The sequence below is a fragment of the Moschus berezovskii genome, chromosome 2, assembly GCF_049115385.1.
Source record: "Moschus berezovskii isolate FMDL1 chromosome 2, NW_MosBer_1.0, whole genome shotgun sequence".
NCBI classification, from domain to species: domain Eukaryota; kingdom Metazoa; phylum Chordata; class Mammalia; order Artiodactyla; family Moschidae; genus Moschus; species Moschus berezovskii.
In genome coordinates, this window is record NC_142461.1 from 29805270 (window position 1) to 29828148 (window position 22879).

Consider the following 22879-nt stretch of genomic DNA (forward strand, 5'->3'; position numbering starts at 1 on the left):
TATCAAGAGGCTCTTTAGTTCCTCTTCGCTTTGTGCCATAAGGGTAGTGTCATTTGTGTATCTGAAGTTGTTGCTATTTCTCCTGGCAATCTTGATTTCAGCTTATGCTTCATCCTGCCCAGCATTTCGAATGATGAATTCTGCATAGAAGTTAAATAAGCAGGGTGACAATATACAGCCTTGATGTATTCCTTTCCCAATTTGGAACCAGTCTGTTCTTCCACGTCCAGTTCTAACTGTTGCTTCTTGAGCTGCATATAGATTTCTCAGGAGGCAGGTAAGGTGGTCTGGTATTCCCATCTCTTGAAGAATTTTCCACAGTTTGTTGTGATCTCTACAGTCAAAGGCTTTGGCAACATCAGTAAAGCAGAAGTAGATGTTTTTCTGGAACTCTCTTGCTTTTTCGATGATCCACCTGATGTTGACAATTTGATCTCTGTTTCTTCTGCCTTTTCTACATCCAACTTGAACTTCTGGAAGTTCTTGGTTCACATACTGTTGAAGCCTGGCTTGGAGAATTTTGAGCATTACTTTGCTAGCATGTGAAATAAGTCCAATTGTGCATAGTTTGAACATTCTTTGGCATTGCTCTTTGCTAATGAAAACTGACCTTTTCCAGTCCTGTGGCCAGTGCTGAGTTTTCCAAATTTGCTGGCGTATTGAGTGCAGCACTTTCACAGCATCATCTTTTAGGATTTGAATTAGCTCAACTGGAATTCGTCACCTCCACTTGCTTTGTTTGTAGCAATGCTTCCTAAAGGCCACTTGATTTCACATTCCAAGATGTCTGGCTCTAGGTGAGAGATCACACCATCATGGTTATTTGGGGCATGAAGATCTTTTTTGTACAGTTCTTCTGTGTATTCTTGCCACTTCTTTGTATCTTCTGCTTCTTTTAGGTCCATACCTTTTCTGTCCCTTACTATGCCCATCTTTGCGTGAAATGTTCCCTTGGTATCTGATTTTCTTGAAGAGATCTCTAGTCATTCCCATTCTGTTGTTTTCCTCTATTTCTTTGCATTGTTCACTTGGGAAGACTTTCTTATCTCTCCTTGCTATTCATTGGAACTGTTTCTCTCAGCTATATGTAAGGCCTTCTCAGACAACCTTTTTGCCTTTTTACATTTCTTTTCTTGGGGATGGTTTTGATCACCACCTCTTGTACGGTGTCACAAACCTCCATCTTCTATAGTTCTTCAGGCACTCTGTCCATCAGATCTAATCCCTGGAATCTGTTTGTCATTTCTGCTGTATAATCATAAGGGAATTGATTTATGTAATAGCTGAATGATCTAGTGGTTTTCCCTACTTTCATCAATTTATGTCTGAATTTTGCAATAAGGAGTTCATGATCTGAGCCACTCACCTCCCAGTCTTGTTTTGCTGACTGTATAGAGCTCCTCCATCTTCTGCTGCAAAGAATATTATATTCAATCTAATTTCAGTATTGACCATCTGCTGGTGTCCATGTATAGAGTTGTCTTTTGTGTTGTTGGAAGAGGATGTTTTCTATGACCAGTGCATTCTCTTGGCAAAACTCTGTTAGACTTTGCTCTGCTTCATTTTGTACTCCAAGGCCAAATGTTACTTTAGGTATCTTTTGACTTCTTACTTTTGCTTTCCAGTCCCCTGTGATGAAAAGGACATTTTTGGCATTAACTTAGACATATTAAAAAGTTGAAGATGACTTCCACTTCTGTCCAAGATGGACTGACAAGGACCGCATTATCCTCCTGCCTGAAACAACCAAGAACCTGGACAAACTCTGTGAAACATTTCATCTCAAGACATTGGACATGAATCAGTGCAGGACAGTGATCCCTGAGAGATGGGAAACAAATTAACCTTATGACTATGTTAGGTTGCTTGCTAGTGAAAGTTTCTAGGTTGCCACACAAGGAGGGGCAATCAGGCAGAGCCAGTCCTGTGCTCTTCCTGAGTTGAGGAAGCAGAGCTAGGAATCTAGGGAATGCAAGGTGGCTAGAATTCACAGAGCAGAGCACCAGCAGGGAAAGCTACACAAAGAAGGAATTGTAGAGATCTGCAGAGAGCCCCCCTTGAGTATTCATTCTGAGTGCTGAGCAGCGTGTACAGGTGAGGATACTGGTCTCGGCCAGGGGAAGAACCACCCTGAAGGATCTAAGTCGATGATACTTAGAGTATACATAAAGCCAGGCATAGTTCCTGTTCCTAATGGCAGTTTGAATGCCGACTAAAAGACTTGCCTCATTAATGAGGAAAAACTGTCTCTAGATGAGTTGCTGCTCTACTCCCAGATAACATACCTTAAATGCAACATTGTACTATTTCTGGGTAACCTCACCACATCCCAGAGTAAAATTTGAGAATGTTTATAGAAATAAAAAGTATCCAATACCCCACAAGATAAAATTCAGTGTCTGGCATCCAAGAAAATATTATGAAGTGTACAAAGAAATGAAAAAACAACTCATAAGGAAGAGAAAAATTAATAAATAATGACTCAGAAGTGACTTATATGATAGAATTAGTAGACCAAGGGTATTAGGTTATTAACCTAAATCAGTAATGACACTAAAAATAAATACACTGAATGTTTCAGTAAAAGACTGGATTTTAAAGGAAGAATAATCTATATGCTATTTAAAACACAACTGCAGTATAAAGATGGAGAAAAGTTGAAAGCAAAAGGATGAAAATGTACGTTTGCCTTGTCCAAACTACAGTGTATAGGAGTACATAGTAAGGAAGAATGCTGATAGAAAGCTGATGAGAACTTCAGGGTTGTGATTGGGAAGGGGCACTTGGAGGTTTTTGACATTATTGGTTGCTACTTATGTGTTTGCTTTATAAAAATATGTTAAGCTCCACACTTTATTTTTTAATTAATAAGTTTTTTTAGAAGTTATGTTTATAGGAAAGTTCAATAGAAAGTATAGTTTGCCTAATATCCCCCATCCTCACACACAAAACTTCCCTCACTATTGACATCCTATACAACAGTGTTATACATTGGACTTTTATTATAGTTTTCTGTTCTATTTCACAATATTTTTATTTTTAAGTGAAAAACTAAACAGTGGCTAACAGATGTCCTTGGCACATAATAAGTTGTTCGAGGACAGTTGGTTTTTCCTTATTAAAAAAGTGTATCATATTCCTGCTTTATAGGGTACAAGAAGTAAATGTCCAGGCAGATTAAAGACCTGAATAAGAGGGAAAACAAGATTTAAAATTTTTAAAAGCATATAGCAAACCATTTTTCTGACCTTACTTTATAGAATGATTCTTAAGACAGAAATTGAAACCATAAAGAAAGATTGATATGTTCAATTTAGATAATTATGAGGAAATTATAAAATAACAATGAAATCATGTTCCATTCATTAGAGGGATAATATTGTAACGGAGACTATGTGAAAAGGGGAAATTCTCTATTGGTGGAAATATAAATTGGTACAGCATTTTTAGGAAACAGTCATTAGCTAGGAAAATTTAAAATATTCCTAACATTTTCACTGCTAAGCATATAAATTAGAGTAAGTTCTGAAGAATGGGTAAGAATGTTTGTTGCATAATAGTGGAAAGAGTTCACTGCCTAAATGTTTTCAAGACTAGGTAAACTGATGTATGATAGCCATCAAGTGGATAAAAGTGAATAAAAAACTATTTTTTCTTAAGCCATTAACTTGGCTTTTTTTGATTATACATTACCATACTATTTGCCTCTTCAGCTCCCTATCACCAGATTTGCTAATTTACATTTGTGATATTTATTTCCCCCTAGACATTGACTTCTCTGAATCTAGTAGGGGAAGAAAGCAGCATTCAAATTTGTTTTGTTTCTTCGTTATTTTTTCTTTTTTATAGGACTAATATTTCAAGCCAAAGTCCGTCTGCCAAAAGAAGTTTAGGATTTCTTCCTCAGCCAGCTCCTCTTTCTGTTAAAAAACTGAGGTGTAACCAGGATTACGCTGGCTGGAACAAGCCAAGAGTGCCCCTTTCCTCTCATCAACAGCAGCAACTGCAGGGGTAAGTAAATTATTTTATTTTGCTTTCTTTTTATAAAGTAATTCAACTGAAATATGTTTTACTTGGTATGTGTGCATGCTAAGTCTCTTCAGTCGTGTCCAACCCTTTATGTCCCCGTAGACTGTAGCCCACCGGGCTCCTTTGTCCATGGGGATTCTCCAGGGGATCTTCCTGACCCAGAGATCAAACCCACATCTCACATCTGCTGTATTGGCAGACCAGTTCTTTACCACTAGCTCCACCTGGGATGCCCTTTTACTTGGTATAAAAAATGACTAAAAGAGTCATAAATTATAGTTCTCAAATATTTTTTCACTTATTAAAGATTTATCACATCCATTAAGTTCTGTTCATTATCTGGTCTGTAATTTTTGGACCTTGAAAACAAAATATGCGTGTGTGTGTTTCTGTGTAAATGGATATATATATATATATAAAACATCATAAAGCAGAAAATGTGTATTCTTAAATCTGATATACTTCATCCGTCTCCTTAGATACTTCAGTATTAATTTTATTTTTATCTTTCCCAGCCTCTTCATGCTTATATTTTTATTAACCATACAAAAATGAGATCACGGTTTAATAGCTATAATAATAACATCAATCATAGCTGAAGTGTTTGTTATATGCCAGAAACTGTGTTTCAGTGAATTTTGTCTTTAAATCCTCACAGTAGCTCTCTGAGCTTGATGTATTAAAAAATCTGTTTTTGTAGATTAAGGGATTAAGGCTTGGACTTCCCTGGTAGCTCAGCTGACAAAGAACCCACCTGCAATGCAGGAGACCCTGGTTCAATTACTGGGTCGGGGAAATTCCCTGGAGAAGGGATAGGCAACCCATTCCAATATTCTTGGTCTTCCCTGGTACTCAGATGGTAAAGAATCTGCCTACAGGGCGGGAGACCTGGGTTCAAGACCTGAGTTAGATCCCTTGGTTGGAAGATCCCCTGGAGGAGGGCATGACAACCCTCTCCAGTATTATCTGGAGAATCCCATGGACAGAGGAGCCTGGCGGGCTACAGTCCATGCAGTTGTAAAGAGTCAGATGTGACCGAGTGCCTATACACAGCGCAGCACAACTAAGGCTTAGAGGAATTAATTAACTTACTTGAGGTGTTGTAAAAAGCAGAGACATTACTTTGCCAACAAAGGTCCGTCTAGTCAAGGCTATGGTTTTTCCAGTGGTCATGTATGGATGTGAGAGTTGGACTGTGAAGAAAGCTGATCACCGAAGAATTGATGCTTTTGAACTGTGGTGCTGGAGAAGACTCTTGAGAGTCCCTTGGACTGCAAGGCGATCCAACCAGTCCATTCTAAAGGAGATCAGTCCTGGGTGTTCATTGGAAGGACTGATGCTAAAGCTGAAAGTCCAGTACTTTGGCCACCTCGTGTGATGAGTTGACTCACTGGAAAAGACTCTGATGCTGGGAGGGATTGGGGGCAGGAGGAGAAGGGGACGACAGAGAATGAGATAGCTGGATGGCATCACCGACTCGATGGACATGAGTTTGAGTGAACTCTGGGAGTTGGTGATGGACAGGCAGGCCTGGCGTGCTGTGATTCATGGGGTCGCAAAGAGTTGGACACGACTGAGCAACTGAACTGAATACACAAATAGTGAATCTAGGCAGTTGGAGCCCTCTTGCATTTTTTTCCTTCCAGCTTTATTGCAGTATAATTGACATACAGCACTGTATAAGTTTAAATTGTACAGCATAATAATTTGACGCATATACACCATGAAACGATTATCACAGTAAGTTTAGTCACTATTAATCATCTTATATAAATATAAAAGAAAAAAATTTTAATTGAAGTATAGTTGATTTACAGTGTTGTGTTAATTTCTGCTATACAGAATAATGATTCAGTTATACATATGTAAAATTTTCTTTTCCATATGGTTTATCATAGGATATTGAATATAGCTCCCTGTGCTATACAGTAGGACCTTGCTGTTTATCCTTTCTGTATATAATAGCTTAGATCTGCTGACCCCAACTTCCAACTCTCTCCCTCCCCCTTGGCAACCATTCAGACATTGTTTATGACCATGACTCTGTTTCATAGGTAGGTTCATTTGTGACATATTTTCGATTCCACATATGAATGATATCATATGGCATTTGTCTTTCCCTTTCTTATTTACTTCACTTAGTGTGATTATCTCTAGCTGTATCTGTGTTGCTGCATATGGCATTATTTCATTCTTTTTTATGGCCGAGTAGTATTCATATATATATATATTTATACACATGTACACACACAGACACAGAGCATATTTTCTTTATCCATTCATCTGTCAGTGGACATTGGGTTTGTTTCCATGTCTTGGCTACTGTGAATAGTGCTACTGTGAGCATAGGGCTGCATGTATCTTTTTTAATTACAGTTTTGTCTAGATATATGCCCAGGAGTAGGATTGCTGGATCATATGGTAATTCTTCTACTGCCACCACCAACCATTAAGCAAAGTGCACTTTGTTAAACTAACAGAAGAGAATTAGTGCTTGAATTAGTCATCAGATCCACAAAATGAATACAGATGTTAAAAAACAGGCCACCTCTGTACAGACTAAAATAGTGAAAAACAGAAAACATGAATCAAAATATTCAGTCCAGTAAAAATTCTACCCCTAAAACCAATATGAACTGCAAGAAAATTGTTATATAGCACTCAAAACTGAATTAAATATCCTCAAATAAGCATTTGAAGATATGAAAAAAAGCACCATAAATCAATAATTCTATCCCACAGTCAGAATGGGCAAGAAGGAAGAAATGACAGTTGCTTGAACACAAAAGAGAGAGAGGAAGAAAGGCAACATCATTTCAAAAACTAAGTCTAAATGAAAATTCCCCAAGGGAAAATAAGTTCAAATGAAAATTTAATAAGGGGCTTTGAAGGGAAAAACAAGGAGGAAAATGAGATAAAGAAGTATAAGTGGCCAGAGAGGAAGTGGTTGAATTAGAAAACAGGCAAGGAAGGTCCCATGGCACATATAATTAGTATCTCTGAAGAAAAAAAAACCCTAACAATGAAACAGAACTAGTATTTACAACCATAACCCAAGAAAACTTTGAAATAAAATCTTCAGAAATAAAATTATTGAATGTATACATTCAAAGATCTCTCCAAGTACCTGGAAAATTGAAGGAACAAGACACATCTTAGTACAAGTGTAAGACTTTAAAGATGAGGAAAAATCCTTAGTGCCTTGAGTCAAAAGATGAAATAATTTGTGAGGGAAAGAGGAATAGACTTCTCAGTCATCATTCAAAGCAGATGAAAAAAAAGAACATCATTTTCAAGAAACTTGATGAAAGAAAGGATAAACAGATATGCCAATCTAAGCTGTCAGGTATGTGGGCTAGGAAAAAATAAGTTTTAAAGTGGAAGAACTTGGAATAATGTACACATAAGCTCTTCCTGAGGTCTCTGTAGGGTATGAGCTTCATCCAGCCAAGAGGTAATGAAGGAAATACTGGCAAAAGATAGATGGTGAATATTTCATATATTCAGTTATAGAGATAAGACTAAAACAATGGTGGAAACACCAATATATAAAGATGACATACAGATACTATGTCTTCTGACAAAGGAGTATGATTGTAACTAAAAGTGGAAGGAGAGAGAAAAGTAGAATAAATAAATTGACTGTCATCAGTAGTAAGTGCAAGTCAAAAAGTACTATTTAAAATGGACAGATTAGATAGGAAAAAAAAGAACTACGAGCGCTATAAAAAAAGTACAAATACAGATATAACCACTTCTGAAAAAAAAACCTTTTTAAATCAAGATACTTCTAAAACACCAGATGAATAAGTAAAACATAGCAATGTGACACAGTTGAGTCCAAATATATTTGTCACATCAAGAAATGTAAATGGGCTGACACATCTAATAGAAAAATATTTTCAAATTAGCTCGGAAAGCAAAACCAACTCTATGCTGTATACTGGAGATACACCTAGAACAGTGATTTTTAAAGATGTAAAATAAAGGGAGGGAAAGCAATTTGGCCGTCTGATGGAAACAGTTAAGAAAGCAGAGGTTGCAGTCCTAATAGCTGATAAAATAGAATATTTAAGGACATAAAAGATCTAAACAACATAATCAGATAGATCTGCGGAAAATAGTAAATGCCATACTCTGATTATAGAGTACAGAGTTTTTCAAGCACATACAGAGCATTCACAAAAAGTAATCATATGTTAGGGCACAAAGGAAAAATCAGGAGACCCAATAAAGTAGAAATGGCACAGCCACCATCTTTTTTTTTTTTTTAAATAAATGGTACAAAGCACAATGCCATAAACATTAACAGTTAAAATTTCACCAAATGAAAAAAAAAACTATAGAATACAAGTTGCAAAAAGCTACATTAAGTTATTTTACAACTGCCTCAAGCTGCAAAAAGGAAAAAAAACCCAAAGCCACCATCTTTTGATCACAGTGAAATGAAACTGGATACTAAACATGAAACTAAATATTAAAAATGTAACTTCTAACTAGAAATTCTAAAAACCCTATTAAGTGACCCTTGGGTCAAACACAAATAACAGATGTTCTGAAGATGAATGATAATGAAAACCCTGTTTATCAATATCTATGGGATACATTTACAGCAGTGATTAGAGAAAAGTTAGTCCTAGACACCTGTATCAATACAAATGAAAGGATGAAAGTATGAATTGCAAACTCAAAATGAAGAAAGAATATGAAAGAACAAAATAATCCAAAAGGAAACAAAAGCAAGAAAATAATAAAAATAAAAGTTAGAATTGCATGTAACAAAGAACTGAAAAATAGTTGATTAACACATTATTAACCAGAGATGTATTAATGCCACAGAGTTTTGTTTCTGCAAAAATCACCTGATCAGTAACAAAGTATAAAAAAAGTTCATGAAATAGATATATCACTAACCTTTTATCTTTTAGTCAAGATAAAAAGGGAAGAAATACATAAAATATGGTAAGGGAGAATTACTAATGTAGAGGAAATTTTAGAAATAATTTGAGACAATTTCATATTTCTCTTAACAAAAGAATTAGAAAACTTAGATGAAATGGACATAATTGTTTTAGAAAATATATCAATAGTTTATTTAAATTGATCCCAGTAAAGGTAAAAAATATTTTCACCAGTTTCCATAGAAGGAAAAAGAAGCCTATCAAGGTGCTCCCACTGATAGAAGAAATTAATAGAAACCGTTGCTGAGAAAACATAGACATTAGTTTAAAAGACAAAATTTTGAAAACAACTGGAGGGGGAAAAATAGAGTTGTAAAAATAATAGCTGGAGACATCAATACTTCACTTCAGTAATATATAGAACATATAAACAGAAAAGTCAATAAGGAAATACGAACTGCCTAGACCTAACTAATGTATTCGGTTGGTGCAAAAGTAATTGCGGTTTTGCATTGTTGAACTTTGCCGTTTGATATTGGAATACATTCTTAAATGTGGTTATGTTATGCATCATTTTAATGCACATTTCTTGCTTTATGTTTGACTGTTTATTTCTTATGTATTTTAGACTAGGGAAATGATGTTAGACAAAAAGCAAATTCAAGCAATTTTCTTACAAGTTCAGAATGGGTTGTAAAGCAGTGGAGACAACTCACAACATCAACAATCCATTTGGCTTAGGAACTGCTAACAAGTGTACAGTGCAGTGGTGGTTCAAGATGAGGAGTGCAGTGGTCAGCCATTGAAAGGTGACCACAACCAGTTGATCCTCTTTACACGACCATTCTACAGTCATTTGGCATTTACAGCAAATTAGAAGGGTGAAAAAGCTTGGTAGGGGGTAGGTACCTCATGAGCTGACTGAAGATCAAAAAAATCATCATTTTTAAGTGTCATCTTTTCTTATTCTACCCTACAATGAGCTGTTTCTCAGTTGGATTGTGATTTGTGATGTAAAGTGGATTTTATACAACAACCTGCAATGTCTAGCTCAATGGTCGGGCCTAGGAGAAGCTCCAGAGCACTTCCCAAAGCCAAACTTGCATCAGAAAAAAAGATGATGATCACTGTTTGGTGATCTGCTGCCAGTCTGAACCACTATAGCTTTCTGAATCCTGGCAAGACCATTACATCTGAGAACTATGCTCAGCGAATCGATGAGATGTATCGAAAACTGCAGTGCCTGCAGTTGTCATTGGTCAACAGGAAGGGCCCAGTTCTTCTCCACGACACTGACCACACGTCACACAGCCAACGCTTCAAAAGTTGAACGAGTTGGACTACAAAGTTTTGCCTCATCTGCCATATTCACCTGACGTCTCACAAACCAGCTACCACTTCCTCAAGTATCTCAACAACTTCTTGCAGGGAAAACACTTTCACAATAAGCAGGAGGCGGAAATTGCTTTCCAAGAGGTCATTGAATCCCAAAGCATAGATTTTTACACTACAGGAATAAACAGACTTATTTCTCACTGGCAAACACGTGTTGATTATAATGGTTCCTGTTTTGATTAATACAGGTGTTTGAGCCTAGTTATTTAAAATTCACAATCCAAAACTACAATTGCGTTTACACCAACCTAATAGAAGACTCCACCCAAGGTCAGTTTATGCATTCTTCTCACATGCACATGAAACATTTTCCAGTAGAAACCCTGTTAGGCCATACAGTAAGTGTCAATACATTTTAAAAGATACAAATCATACCAAGTATCTTCTGCAGTCATGATAGAATGTAGTTAGAAATCAGTAACAGAAAATTGGAAATATGTGAAAATTAAACAGCATACTCTTAAACAACCAATGAGTCAAAGAATAAAATCACAAGAGAAATTAAAAATTACTTGAAGACAAGTCTAAAATAGCATACTAGAACTAATGAGATATGGCAAAAACAGTATTGCTAGGAAGATTTCTAGCAACTAGTGCCTACCTGAAAAAAGTGTTTATTAGAATGTACCCTGGTGGCTCAGAGGTTAACGCGTCTGCCTCCGATGAGGGAGACCCGGGTTCGATCCCTGGGTCGGGAAGATCCCCTGGAGAAGGAAATGGTAACCCACTCCAGTATTCTTGCCTGGAGAATCCCATGGATGGAGAAGCCTGGTAGGCTACAGTCCACGGGGTCACAAAGAGTCGGACACGACTGAGAGACTGAACGGAACGGAACGGAGAGAAATTAGAACCCTTATACATTGCTAGTGGTAATGTAAAATGGTGCAGCTATTATGGAAAATAGTATGACAGTTGTTTAAAAAATTAAGAGTAGACTTACCATATGATCAGCACATATATCTGAAATAATTATGAGCTGTGACATGAACAGATGTTTGTACATCCGTATTAATAATAGCATTATAAACAATAGTCAAAAGGTGGAAGCAGCCTAAGTGTCTACCAATGAATGAGTAGATAAACAAAATGTGTTATTAATATATACATACAGTGGAATACTGTTCATCCTTAAATAGGAAAGAAATTCTGACACACACTACAGTGTGAATGAACCTTGAACCTACTCATTATGCTAGGTGAAATCAGTCACCACAGGACAAATACTATATGATTCCACTTAATTGAATTACCTAGAGTAGACAAATCTGTAGGGTCAGAAACTAGAATGGTGGTTGCCAGAGAAAGGGGAATGAAGAATTATTGTTTAATAGGTACAGAATTTCACTTTGGGAAGATGAAAAAATTCTGGCGATGAATGGTGATGAATGTACTTAATGCCTTGTAAGCTGTAACTTAATGTTTTTTTGGTAAATTTTATGTTTTATGTATTTTACTATGATTTTTTTTTAATGACCTCAAATCAGACTTTACACTTTGAGCAACTAGAAAAAGAATAATAATAATAAATGAAGCCCAAATTTACCTAAAGAAAGAGAATAATAAAGATTAGAGCAGAGATCAACAGAATGGAGAGTAGAAAAATAATAGAGAAAACCAAGTTACTTCCTTGAAAAGATCCAGAAAATTGACAAATCTTTAGATAAACAGGCAAAGAAAAAAGAATGAAGACTCAAATCACTAAAATAAAAAATGAAAGTACATTGCACCAACATTACTAACTTTAAAAGGATTATAAGAGAATATCCAACAAATTTGATAACTAGGTGAAAGGGTCAAATTCCTGGAGGGAATGGAAAATTGTGAGGTTGTGGGGGAAAAAATGTGAAGAAAGTAAGAAGTAGGTGTATGAAATTAAACCCAAAGTGAGGTACCACTTTATACCCACTAGTATGGCTGTAATTTAGAAAGAAACAGAAAAAAACCCTGAAAATAACAAAGGGTGTCTTGGTGGTAAGTTAAAAAAAAAAACACATTGCTGAATACTATACAGTAGTATACTACCTCAGAGAAGGCAATGGCAAGCCACTCCAGTACTCTTGCCTAGAAAATCCCATGGACAGGGGAGCCTGGTGGGTTGCAGTCCATGGGGTCGCTACGAGTCTGACGTGGCTGAGCGACTTCACTTTCACTTTTCACTTTCACACATTGGAGAAGGAAATGGCAACCCACTCCAGTGTTCTTGCCTGGAGAATCCCAGGGACGGGGGAGCCTGGTGGGCTTCCATCTATGGGGTCACGCAGAGTTGGACACGACTGAAGTGACTTAGCAGCAGCAGCAGCAGTATACTACCTTTGTGTAAGAAAGAAGGGGAAATAAAAGATGTATCTTTGCTTATGTATGTATATATATAGATTTAAAATACTATATAAAATATAGTTATACAATATATTCAGTATTTTAAGTATAGAAATTATTTTCAATTATAAATGTAATATATATGTTTTATATTAAATATAAGATAAATAGATAATTCTTTTTTGATATTTCATGTTGCTGTATCTTCAGATTCACTATTTCCTTCTTCAGTGTTTAATTTGCTACTAATTTCATTCGATAAAATTTCACTTCAAATATTTTTTTCATCTCTTGGAATTCAGTTTTTATATCTTCATTTCTTTCCTTAGTGTTTTTGTTTTACTTTACATCCTTGATCACATACTTCACATCCTTGAAGCATATTTATAATAGCTGTTTTAATATCCCTGTCTGCTGTTGGGTTTGTTTCAAGACTTGTGTTTAAGCTCTTTGGTGTCGAATCTTAAATGGCATTTATTCTAAGGCTGATTTAATTCCTTTCTTGAAGCATGGGCCCTCTGTGGTCTCTACTCATGCTCCATGAATTCATCTACGTGTCTCTACTCTTAACTGTTGGGAACCTAAAAACTCTTAGATTCTGCATGCACTCTGGAAAGTGTTTGGCTAATAGCTTCCCAGTTATCATTCTTTTCCTTGAAGTTCTTCTTGCATGCTATCTTGGGGTTTCACCTTATGCATGCACAAGTTGGTTTTTCAGTCTAATGCTCAAGCAGACCCCTGTGCAGATTTCTGTAGCTCCTTCTTTATACAGTTCCTTTCTCCCGGATTCTCTGTCACAGAAACCTTAACAACTTCAGCATCTCAAACTCCCGTTTCTTTCAACTCAACTCAGCAAGATTTCTGGGCTCTGTTTGGGTACCACTCCCTGAACTCCAGTTCACAAATTGCCTCCAGGCTGAAACCCTGCATAAATGGTAGGGCTGATAGCATTTGCTAGCCTTCTCTTAAGGATTGCAGTCCTGTGCTGCCTGTTGTCCAGTTTTTCTTTGTGTGATATTCCAGATCGTGATACTTTCTCACAGTCTGAAGTGGAAGTTTTTAAGGGTGTTTAAAGTTGACATCACTGATGAGCAACACAGAAATATTTTGTGCTCTGAATGTGATGCCCTTGGAAAGACACAGTAGCACTATGTATCACTATGTGGACTTCAGTCTGAGTTGACCTTATCATAAGGAAATAGCAAACCCAATATGAGGAACATTCCATTAACCAGGGTGGACGGGGCGCATGGTGTGGGGAGCAGAGGAGTGTGCTCCATCGTGCACAAATGTCACTTGTCTTGAAAGTGAAAGCTGAAGAATCGTTCCAGATTAAAGAAAATTAAAGAGACATGAAAACTAAATTTTGCATTATGCTATCCTGGACTGAATTTTGTGCTTAGGGAGAAAAAGTACATAAAGAAACATTGGGTCAATTGAGAAAATTGGATTAAAGAAAATATATTAGATAAGGGTATTATATTAGCATTAAATTTTATAATATTTGTAATTGTACTCTGGCTATGTAAGAGAATTTTCTTATTCTTATGAGATATATCCTGAAGTATTTAGAGCTAAATGGCTATGAGCTATGCAACTTATTCTCAAATGGGTCAGGAAAAATATATAGGGAGAGGTGTTAAATGATAAAGCATATAGTAAAAAAAAGGGTTAACAAATTAGTGAGTCTGGGTAAAAAAATATTTTTTTGTGCAACTTTTCTGAAAGTTTGAGAATGTTTAGAAATAAACGTTTTTTTTCAAACTTTGGAAAAAAACAGTGTACTTTGGAATAATATTTGATAGTACCTATTAAGCATACATATGTTCTAAGTCCCCAATCCTTTTTAGCATTCATTTGAAAACAGAATTTTCCTTGAGTTGAAACTAAAGTGCGATAATGTTGTACTGTGGTGGTTCTCTAAGTGTGGTCTCCATACCAGCAGCGTCATCTTCAACTGAGACCCTTGTAGACACGCACATTTTTGCACATTTCCTGTTGAGACCTACAGAATCAGAAATTCTGGAGTTGGGGCCCAGCAGTATGTAGTTTAACAAGCCTTCACTGATGCATACTATAGTGGAGGATCCCTGCTCAGGTGATCATACTTGAGGAACTACTGTTCTCTTCAAAAGTACCATTTCTTTTATTTTCAGCTTCTCCAATTTGGGAAATACCTGCTATATGAATGCTATTTTACAATCTCTATTTTCACTCCAGTCATTTGCAAATGACTTGCTCAAGCAAGGTATCCCATGGAAGAAAATTCCACTCAATGCACTTATCAGGTAATTGTTATATACTTACTGAGTAACCTCTTAACTATCAATTATAGAATAATGGCGTTTTAGATACTTAAACTTTTATGTGCCATTGTTAGCAGTCCTTAAAATACACCTTCCAGTGTTTTGTAAAACCTGCTAAACTTGCCTCTTTTGTTTTATCAGACGCTTTGCACACTTGCTTGTTAAAAAAGATATCTGTAATTCAGAGACCAAAAAAGACTTACTCAAGAAGGTTAAAAATGCCATTTCAGCTACAGCAGAGAGATTCTCTGGTTATATGCAGAATGTGAGTACTAATTGTTTTTAAACACCTTAGAGATTGGGAAAATTGAAATGATTAATTTTGGCTGTGTTGGGTGTCTGTTGTAGTGCATAGGTTCTTTGTTGCTGCGTGCAGGCTTTCTCTAGTTATGGCAAACAGGGGCTACTCTATAGTTGAAATGCGCAGGCTTCCCGTTGTGATGGCTTCTCTTATTGTGGAGCATGGGTTCTCTAGCACAGACTCTCTGTCACGGACTCAATAAGTGTGATGCACGGACTTAAGTTGCCCCACGGCATTTGGGATCTTAGTTCCCCAGGCCAGGGATTGAACCAATCTCCCCTGCATTGGCAGGCAGATTCTTAACCCCGGGACCACCAAGGAAATCCCAATTTTATTTTAAAATGAGATTTGTATACACATGTTCATTATAAGTTGGAGGACTTCCAGTAAGATTTAATATGACTCTGTGCATTTTATCATTTTAATAATATAGATGTGATTTGCCCCATTGTAGTACCTTAGACTATTTTAGTTACAAAGGCTATTTTAGAAAAATCACTCTTTTTTAAAAAACAGATGAAGAAACAATTCACTTTTTAGTCATGCTAATCTAACTTATAGTTAGGAACGTAAAATCTGTCATTTGTTGTTGTTTTTCCAAAATATGTACCCTAAAGCACTGGAGTAAATCTGACCTTTTCCCACACATGTTATTGTCTTCCAGGTGGTTTAGTTTTATAGATCACAGTGTTACTAACCTATTATTGTAGCACGAAATGGTTTGATCTGATTAAGGATATTATACCTTCTTAGGATGCTCATGAATTTTTAAGTCAGTGCTTAGACCAGCTGAAAGAAGATATGGAAAAATTAAATAAAACTTGGAAGACTGACCCTGTTCCTGGAGAAGAAAATTCACCAGATATTTCAGCTACTAGAGTATACACTTGCCCTGTTATTACTAATTTGGAGTTTGAAGTTCAGCACTCCATCATCTGTAAAGCGTAAGTAATCTCTAAAAACAACCTCTTTTCCCTTTTAATTCTTTACGGAAAGTGACTAAAACTCTTCTCTGAGAGTGTTAGTTGCTCAGTTGTGTCCTACTCTTTACAACCCCATGGACTGGGACTGTAGCCCGCTAGACTTCTCTGTCCAAACTCTTCTAGAAGGGTGTAATTCTTCTTCATTCCTGTGTCATGGGGAAACATGAGTATAAATATCTTTGTTCATTTTCTTCATCCTCATGAAAATGCTTAATGGGGTGAGAACTAAAGCGAATTTAAATAGTTTGTTAAATGCTTTAGTGCTGACTGAATGGTTAATTTTGTTCTACTTTTTGTGTGTGCCCATGCCCTGAAAAGACCCCCTCCTATTAGTTGTTTATTTTGTTGAACCAAATTGTTTTTATTTAAAATGTGTTTTTATAAAATACTTTAAAATATGAATTATTTTTACTTTTTGCAATGCCTTTTAATCTTGTTTATATATGGGGGTTTCCCTGGTGGGTCAGTCAGTAAAGAATCCACCGGCAGTGCAAGAGACATGGGTTCAATCCCTCCAGATCCCCTGGAGGAGGGCATGGCAACCCACTGTAGTATTCTTGCCTAGAAAATCCCATGGACAGCGGAGCCTGTGGGCTACAGTCCATAGGGTCACAAAGAATCAGACACGACTGAAGCAACTGAACACGCATGCACAGTTCCAAGATCTGAACCAGAGAGCCAACGGAGTAAGTACCAATCCCAGGATAGGAGACTACTGATGTCCAGCTCAAGTAGTTAGGCAGAGAGAGCAAATTCTCTCTGTTTATATTAATTATTTTTTAAATAATTTTTTTAATTTATTTTTGACTGTGCTGGGTCTTCATTGCTGCACAGGCTTTTTTGTAATTGTGGAGAGCAGGGATTGCTCTCCAGTTGTGATGCATGGGCTTCTCATTGCAGTGACTTCTCTTGTTGTGGAGCATGAGCTGTAGGGTGCGTGGGCTTCAGTAGCTGGGGCATAAGAACTCAAGTCACTGTGGCTCCCGGGCTCTAGCGCACAGGCTCAGTAGTTGGGGCACACTGGCTTAGGGGCATGTGGGGTTATGGAAAATGAAAAAATTTAAAATTTAGCATTTATTTCTCATGCCTGCATACATATTTGCTCAGTTACTTTAATCATGTCCGACTCTTTGTGACCCTGTGGACTGTAGCCACCAGGCTCCTCTGTCCATGGACCAGGCAAGAATACTGGAGTAGGTTGCCATGCCCTCCTCCAGGGGATCCTCCCAACCCAGGGAACGAACATGAGTCTCTTATGTCTCCTGCATTGGCAAGTAGGTTCTTTACCACTAGCACCACACTTTAAGCCTCTTCTCATGCCTAGTCATGAGAGATTCTTTGGGGGAACAGTGTTTCTGAAGTATATTTTTATTTAGTATTGGACAGTTAGGCTTCTGAATTCTTACATTTACATTTATCTTTTGTTCTTGCAGATGTGGAGAGATTATTCCCAAAAGAGAACAGTTTAATGACCTCTCCATTGACCTTCCTCGAAGGAAAAAGCCACTCCCTCCTCGTTCAATTCAAGATTCCCTTGATCTTTTCTTTAGAGTAAATACTGTCTTTTGGTATTTTCACATAACTAAATTTTATATATCATAGATAATTGTATTTGAAGTTGCTTTCTTTAAGACAGTTTGACAAAACACTTGCAAGGGAAACAAATGAGAAATATTTATAAATAGTATTTATTTTTAAATGCTTAATAGATATGGTTGTTAACTGACTGTAGAAGAAAATTCATTGCTCAAGTGGATTATACATCTAACTCAACAGCAAGTGTTTTCGGCAACCTTAGAAACAATACGGAGTGACACATGCTAAAATTGTGTAATGCGAATCAAAATTGGATGCACTAAGTTAGTATACTAAGATCTAAGGAATGAAAAAATACTCTGCTTTTCTTTAGGTTATATGTACCTTGTTAGAAAGGGGGAGTCATGTTTGTTTTCAAGCTGTAGAGCTATAGATAAATATTTGCATATATATTACACTGCTATTGATATTCTGGAATTTTCTGGGACATAATTGAACTGTTGTGTAGTAGTCCTTATAATTGATGGAAATCTGCCAGGATCACCATTAGTCTATATAATAGTGGTTCTTGTTTTGTTGTAGTAAATAGGCAGGGTATCACTCTAAAATTCAAAAGCAAAAAACCTCTCCTTGAAATGATGAAAATTCAGCTCCAAAGATAAATACTCTGCTTTTCTTTTTTTTAATCATTCTTACTATTCCTGTTGTTATCATAGAATTTGAAGCTTTTCCTGTGTATCTTTACCCCCATTTTTTAAGGATTTCTTGTTTCAGTTTTCTCTAGGTAATGCTATCTGCCCCAAACTTTGGTCCTTTTAGAGCAGTTGTTCTTAGTGGGCTGTCACCAGAAGATTGAGTTCCATTATAAGAAAGGGGTAGAGTTACACCTAACAGACCAGGAACTCCGCCTAACCTGAAGGTGATCTTATCTCTGCTATGGCCAAATATTAAAATCTGGATATACTCTTAGCAGTGGTTCTTGTGTATCCATGGGGAATCTGCTACTGTGGTTACTATCATAAATTGAGCTGTTTCCATGGTTAAAAAAAGGAAATTGGAAATTGTGAAACAGGGCATGATGTTACACTATATTTTGAGGGTTAGGTCTTAATTTAGTAAGGTTTGTGATTCTGGACACAAAACTTAAACTGGTTGGAGTTGTGGCAGTGCTAATTCATCTTAATACTTCTTTATTTTTCCCTTTTTGTCTTTTTAACAGGCAGAAGAACTTGAGTATTCCTGTGAGAAATGTGGTGGGAAATGTGCTCTTGTCAGGCACAAATTTAACAGGCTACCCAGGTAAGATTAATTGTCTCTTCATTTTTTCTTCTTTAAAGTACTGAAAAATATTAGTGAATAAGTGAGGCTTATCAGATGGATTGGTAAAGAAGGTTAGCAAAGCTAAGATATGAAGAGGGTAGAGAATGGAAAGCTAGAATTCCCTTGTATAAGAAAGGAAGAGAATTTGGAATGTTGAAAAAGAGAGGGAACCTGAGAGCCCCAAGAAGTTGTCAACAAAAGGATGAGGCTGATGAGATTTTGGAATAATGATAGAAACTGGATAGTAAAGTAAACTTTTAATTCAATAATGTGTAACATTCAGTTAAAATCTGTCATGCTGTAATTTCCCCCTCTTATCCCAAACCTTCAATAAAAATATGCTACAGACACATACACATGTGCATGTGAAAATAGAGTAATTTTTTTGCAATTTGTGCTTTCTTTTCTTTCAGAGGGTAAGTTTCCTGTAGTCATAAGAATTCTGAATTAAGAAGGAAATTAACTTGTATTATCTGTATAAATAAACATAAAGCCAAACTAGTTAGAAAAAATATGATTGTAGAACAGCTTTCAGTTCTTTTCAAGAATAGATCTCAACCACAAACAATATTATTATTAACATAAAGTATTTATGTGGCACTTTGCCTGCAGAGTGTCTTACTTTCTTTTAGAAGCTTCAGTTTTCTATGAGTGAATGTGGAGTTTCTGGAACCAGCCCCTAAGGACTAGTTCTTTTACATTCTGTATCTGTGCCTTTCTAGAAAATGAATTTCTTTGAAAGAAATGGCTTTCTAAATCATAGAAGTATTATGTTGACCATAGTCTGTCCTTTTTTCCTTAAGAGACTTATTCTTTCCTATTTGTGAGTGTTTTAAGGCAAGAGAATGTTAGTCACTCAGTCATGTCTGACTCTGCGACCCCATAGACTGTAGCCTGCCAGGCTCCTCTGTCCATGGAATGCTCCAGGCAAGAATGCTGGAGTGGGTAGCCATTCCCTTCTCCAAGGAATCTTCCCAACCCAGGGATTGAACCTGGGTTTCCGTCATTGCAACTCTTTACTGTCTGAGTCACCAAGGAAGCCCAAGCCATCAGGGAAGGCAAGAGAGTCGGGGGAATAAATCGTAAGGGAAAGGATTGATTGTTACCAGCTGTCACTAACTAAGGAAATCAGTCAAGCCTTTGTGTCAGAAATCCTAATTACTGGATTTGCTCTCTTTTTGTTCATTTCGGTGTTAAACCAGTCTGTTTTATTCTTGAAGGCCCTGATATCTTTATCAAATCTGTTCATTTGCAGTCCACCTCACCTTTACAGATGAGTGATAATTTGACTGTTTCATATTACCTTTTATTTTGGTGGAATCATTTGAAAGTTTAGTCAAAATATTTGACATTCATCTTAGTCTCTTCACATCAGTTGGATTCTTATACTGTCTCAGGTTGTGATTTTAAAGGCTGTGAATTCTTGCATACTTTTTAAAGAGAAATACAGTCAGTAACTTCAGTTTACAGATGTTTGACTTTGTGGTTTCTTTGGTGAAGGTATATACAGTAAGAAAGGAAACAGTTTTCCGTAAACATTATTCCCATAGATGTTCTGAAATTCAATTTTGAAAGTGTTCTTGTGGGCTATGAAATATGTTTAGTCTGTCAAACAGAGATTATATTCTTTACTAGAAGTAAAAAGGTTACTACAGTAGTAATTTTAAAAAACCACGGAGCTAAAAGCCTTTTCAGATCCACAAACCAGATTGGGCATGTACATTTTATAGAACTCTTTTTGAATGTGGAGAAAACTTTCTGTTTCTCTCTTTTCTCTAGAGAAGAGATAAGAATAGTTCTCATCAAAAGTCATCTTAAAAAATTTTCACTATCAAATATAAGGGCTGTTTAACATTTAAATTACCATCAATGGTTATGTTGCAGTGTTAGTCACTCATTCGTGTCTGACTCTTTGCGATCCCACGAACTGTAGCCTGCCAGGCTCCTATGTCCATGGGATTCTCCAGGCAAGAATACTGAAGTGGACTGCCATTCCCTTCTCCAGGGGATTTTCTTGACCCAGGGATCAAACCCGGGGCTCCTGTGTTGCAGGCAGTTTCTTTACCGTTTGAGCTACAGGGAAGGCCCTTATGGTTATATAGCACCCATTTTTTTGATAAACTATATAGCACTGAAATAAATAATTTAAGGATTTGACCCAGTATCAATACAGTATTTTAAAATTCAGTTTTCTTGTCCGATATGTTTTGATTTAAAAGATGCTTACTCCTTGGAAGAAAAGTTATGACCAACCTATACAGCATATTAAAAAGCAGAGACATTACTTTGCCAACAAAGGTCCGTCTAGTCAAAGCTATGGTTTTTCCAGTAGTCATGTATGGATGTGGGAGTTGGATTTATAAAGAAAGCTCAGCGCTAAAGAATTGATGTTTTTGAACTGTGATGTTGGAGAAGACTCTTGAGGAGTCCCTTGAACTCCAAGCAGATCCAACCAGTCCATCCTAAAGGAAATCAGTCCTGAATATTCATTGGAAGAACTGGTGCTGCAGCTGAAACTCCAATACTTTGGCCACATGGTGCATAGAACTGACTCATTTGAAAAGACCCTGATGCTGGGAAAGATTGAAGGCAGGAGGAGAAGTGGACAACAGAGGATGAGATGGTTGGATGGTTGGATGACTCAACGGACGTGAGTTTGAGTAAACTCCAGGAGTTGATGATAGACAGGGAAGCCTGGCATGCTGCAGTCCATGGGGTCGCAAAGAGTCGGACACGACGGAGGGACTGAACTGAACTGATGTTTTGGTTTTTTTCTAGTAACATTATTTTACCCAAATCTCTCAATTAATAATATCTACCCAGTGCCTGTGTTTTATTTTTATTTGTGTTCTTAGTATCTAGCACAATGCCTAGCACATGGCAGGTATTCAGTAAATGTTCCTTGACAGATCTTTAGTTTGGCCTATTGTAGGCTTTAAATGAAAAGCTGTCTAACATGTTTAGTTAAGTGATCTCTTAGCTGTAAAAGAGCTACCTCTGTTATATTCGAACTAGTAGTGTCATCATCTGTTTTTCAGAATCCTCATACTTCATTTGAAACGATACAGCTTCAATGTTGCTCTCTCACTTAACAACAAGATTGGGCAGCAAGTCATCATTCCAAGATACCTGACCCTCTCATCTCATTGCACTGAAAATACGAAACCACCCTTTAACCTTGGTTGGAGTGCACAGATAGCAGTGTAAGTCCTTGAGAATTTCTTTCCCTTTTGAAGTAGAGAGACTTTTACTATCTGATCAGAAGAATGACTGAATTAGATAACACGACTCCAGGTAAAATCATATCAACAAGGAGATTTTAATTTTACTTTATTTGAGGATTCTGTGCTAAATTACTATGTGATTTAAGTAATTGAAAAAATGCTTTAATAGCAACTTTCAATGTGCATTAATTGCCTTTCATAATAAATTACCTTTTTAGGGAGTACTCCTTACTCTTTTAGATCACTGGAAGACGTTTTATACATTTGAGGAATACAGACCAAATTTGCATGGTCTTAAAAGTCCCCTGAACACTAAAAATACCAATTCCTATGTTTGTTCACTAGAAGTTTTGTTTCAGCAAATCTGATATAGGACTGGGGAATCGGTATTTTTAATGAATACCTTTGCTGACTCTTTGGAGTATGCAAACTTGAGAAACAGTATATTAAATATTATGCTGGGACCTTAAAATAGATTGTGTCTTCATAAAAGTATTATTACCCGTTTGAGCAAAGAACTTCAATGGTGCCTCAAAACTTTTCCATGAGGAAAGTAACTTTTTATTTT

At 36.7% G+C, this 22879-nt stretch overlaps 1 protein-coding gene across 9 annotated transcripts in view; it reads left to right on the forward strand.

Annotated features, from left to right (window-relative positions):
* USP37 (ubiquitin specific peptidase 37) overlaps positions 1-22879 on the forward strand; it is an 85090-nt gene that overhangs the window by 33317 nt on the left and 28894 nt on the right. For 8 of the 9 annotated variants that reach the window (XM_088827598.1, XM_055397391.2, XM_055397386.2 and 5 more), the window contains 7 exons: positions 3850-4011; positions 14798-14929; positions 15089-15212; positions 16002-16192; positions 17665-17782; positions 18987-19066; positions 22126-22290. In XM_088827598.1, coding sequence (XP_088683724.1) covers positions 3850-4011; positions 14798-14929; positions 15089-15212; positions 16002-16192; positions 17665-17782; positions 18987-19066; positions 22126-22290 — 972 coding nt within the window. The remainder of the gene's footprint in view (positions 1-3849; positions 4012-14797; positions 14930-15088; positions 15213-16001; positions 16193-17664; positions 17783-18986; positions 19067-22125; positions 22291-22879) is intronic. The other variant, XM_088827604.1, reaches the window with a different exon arrangement.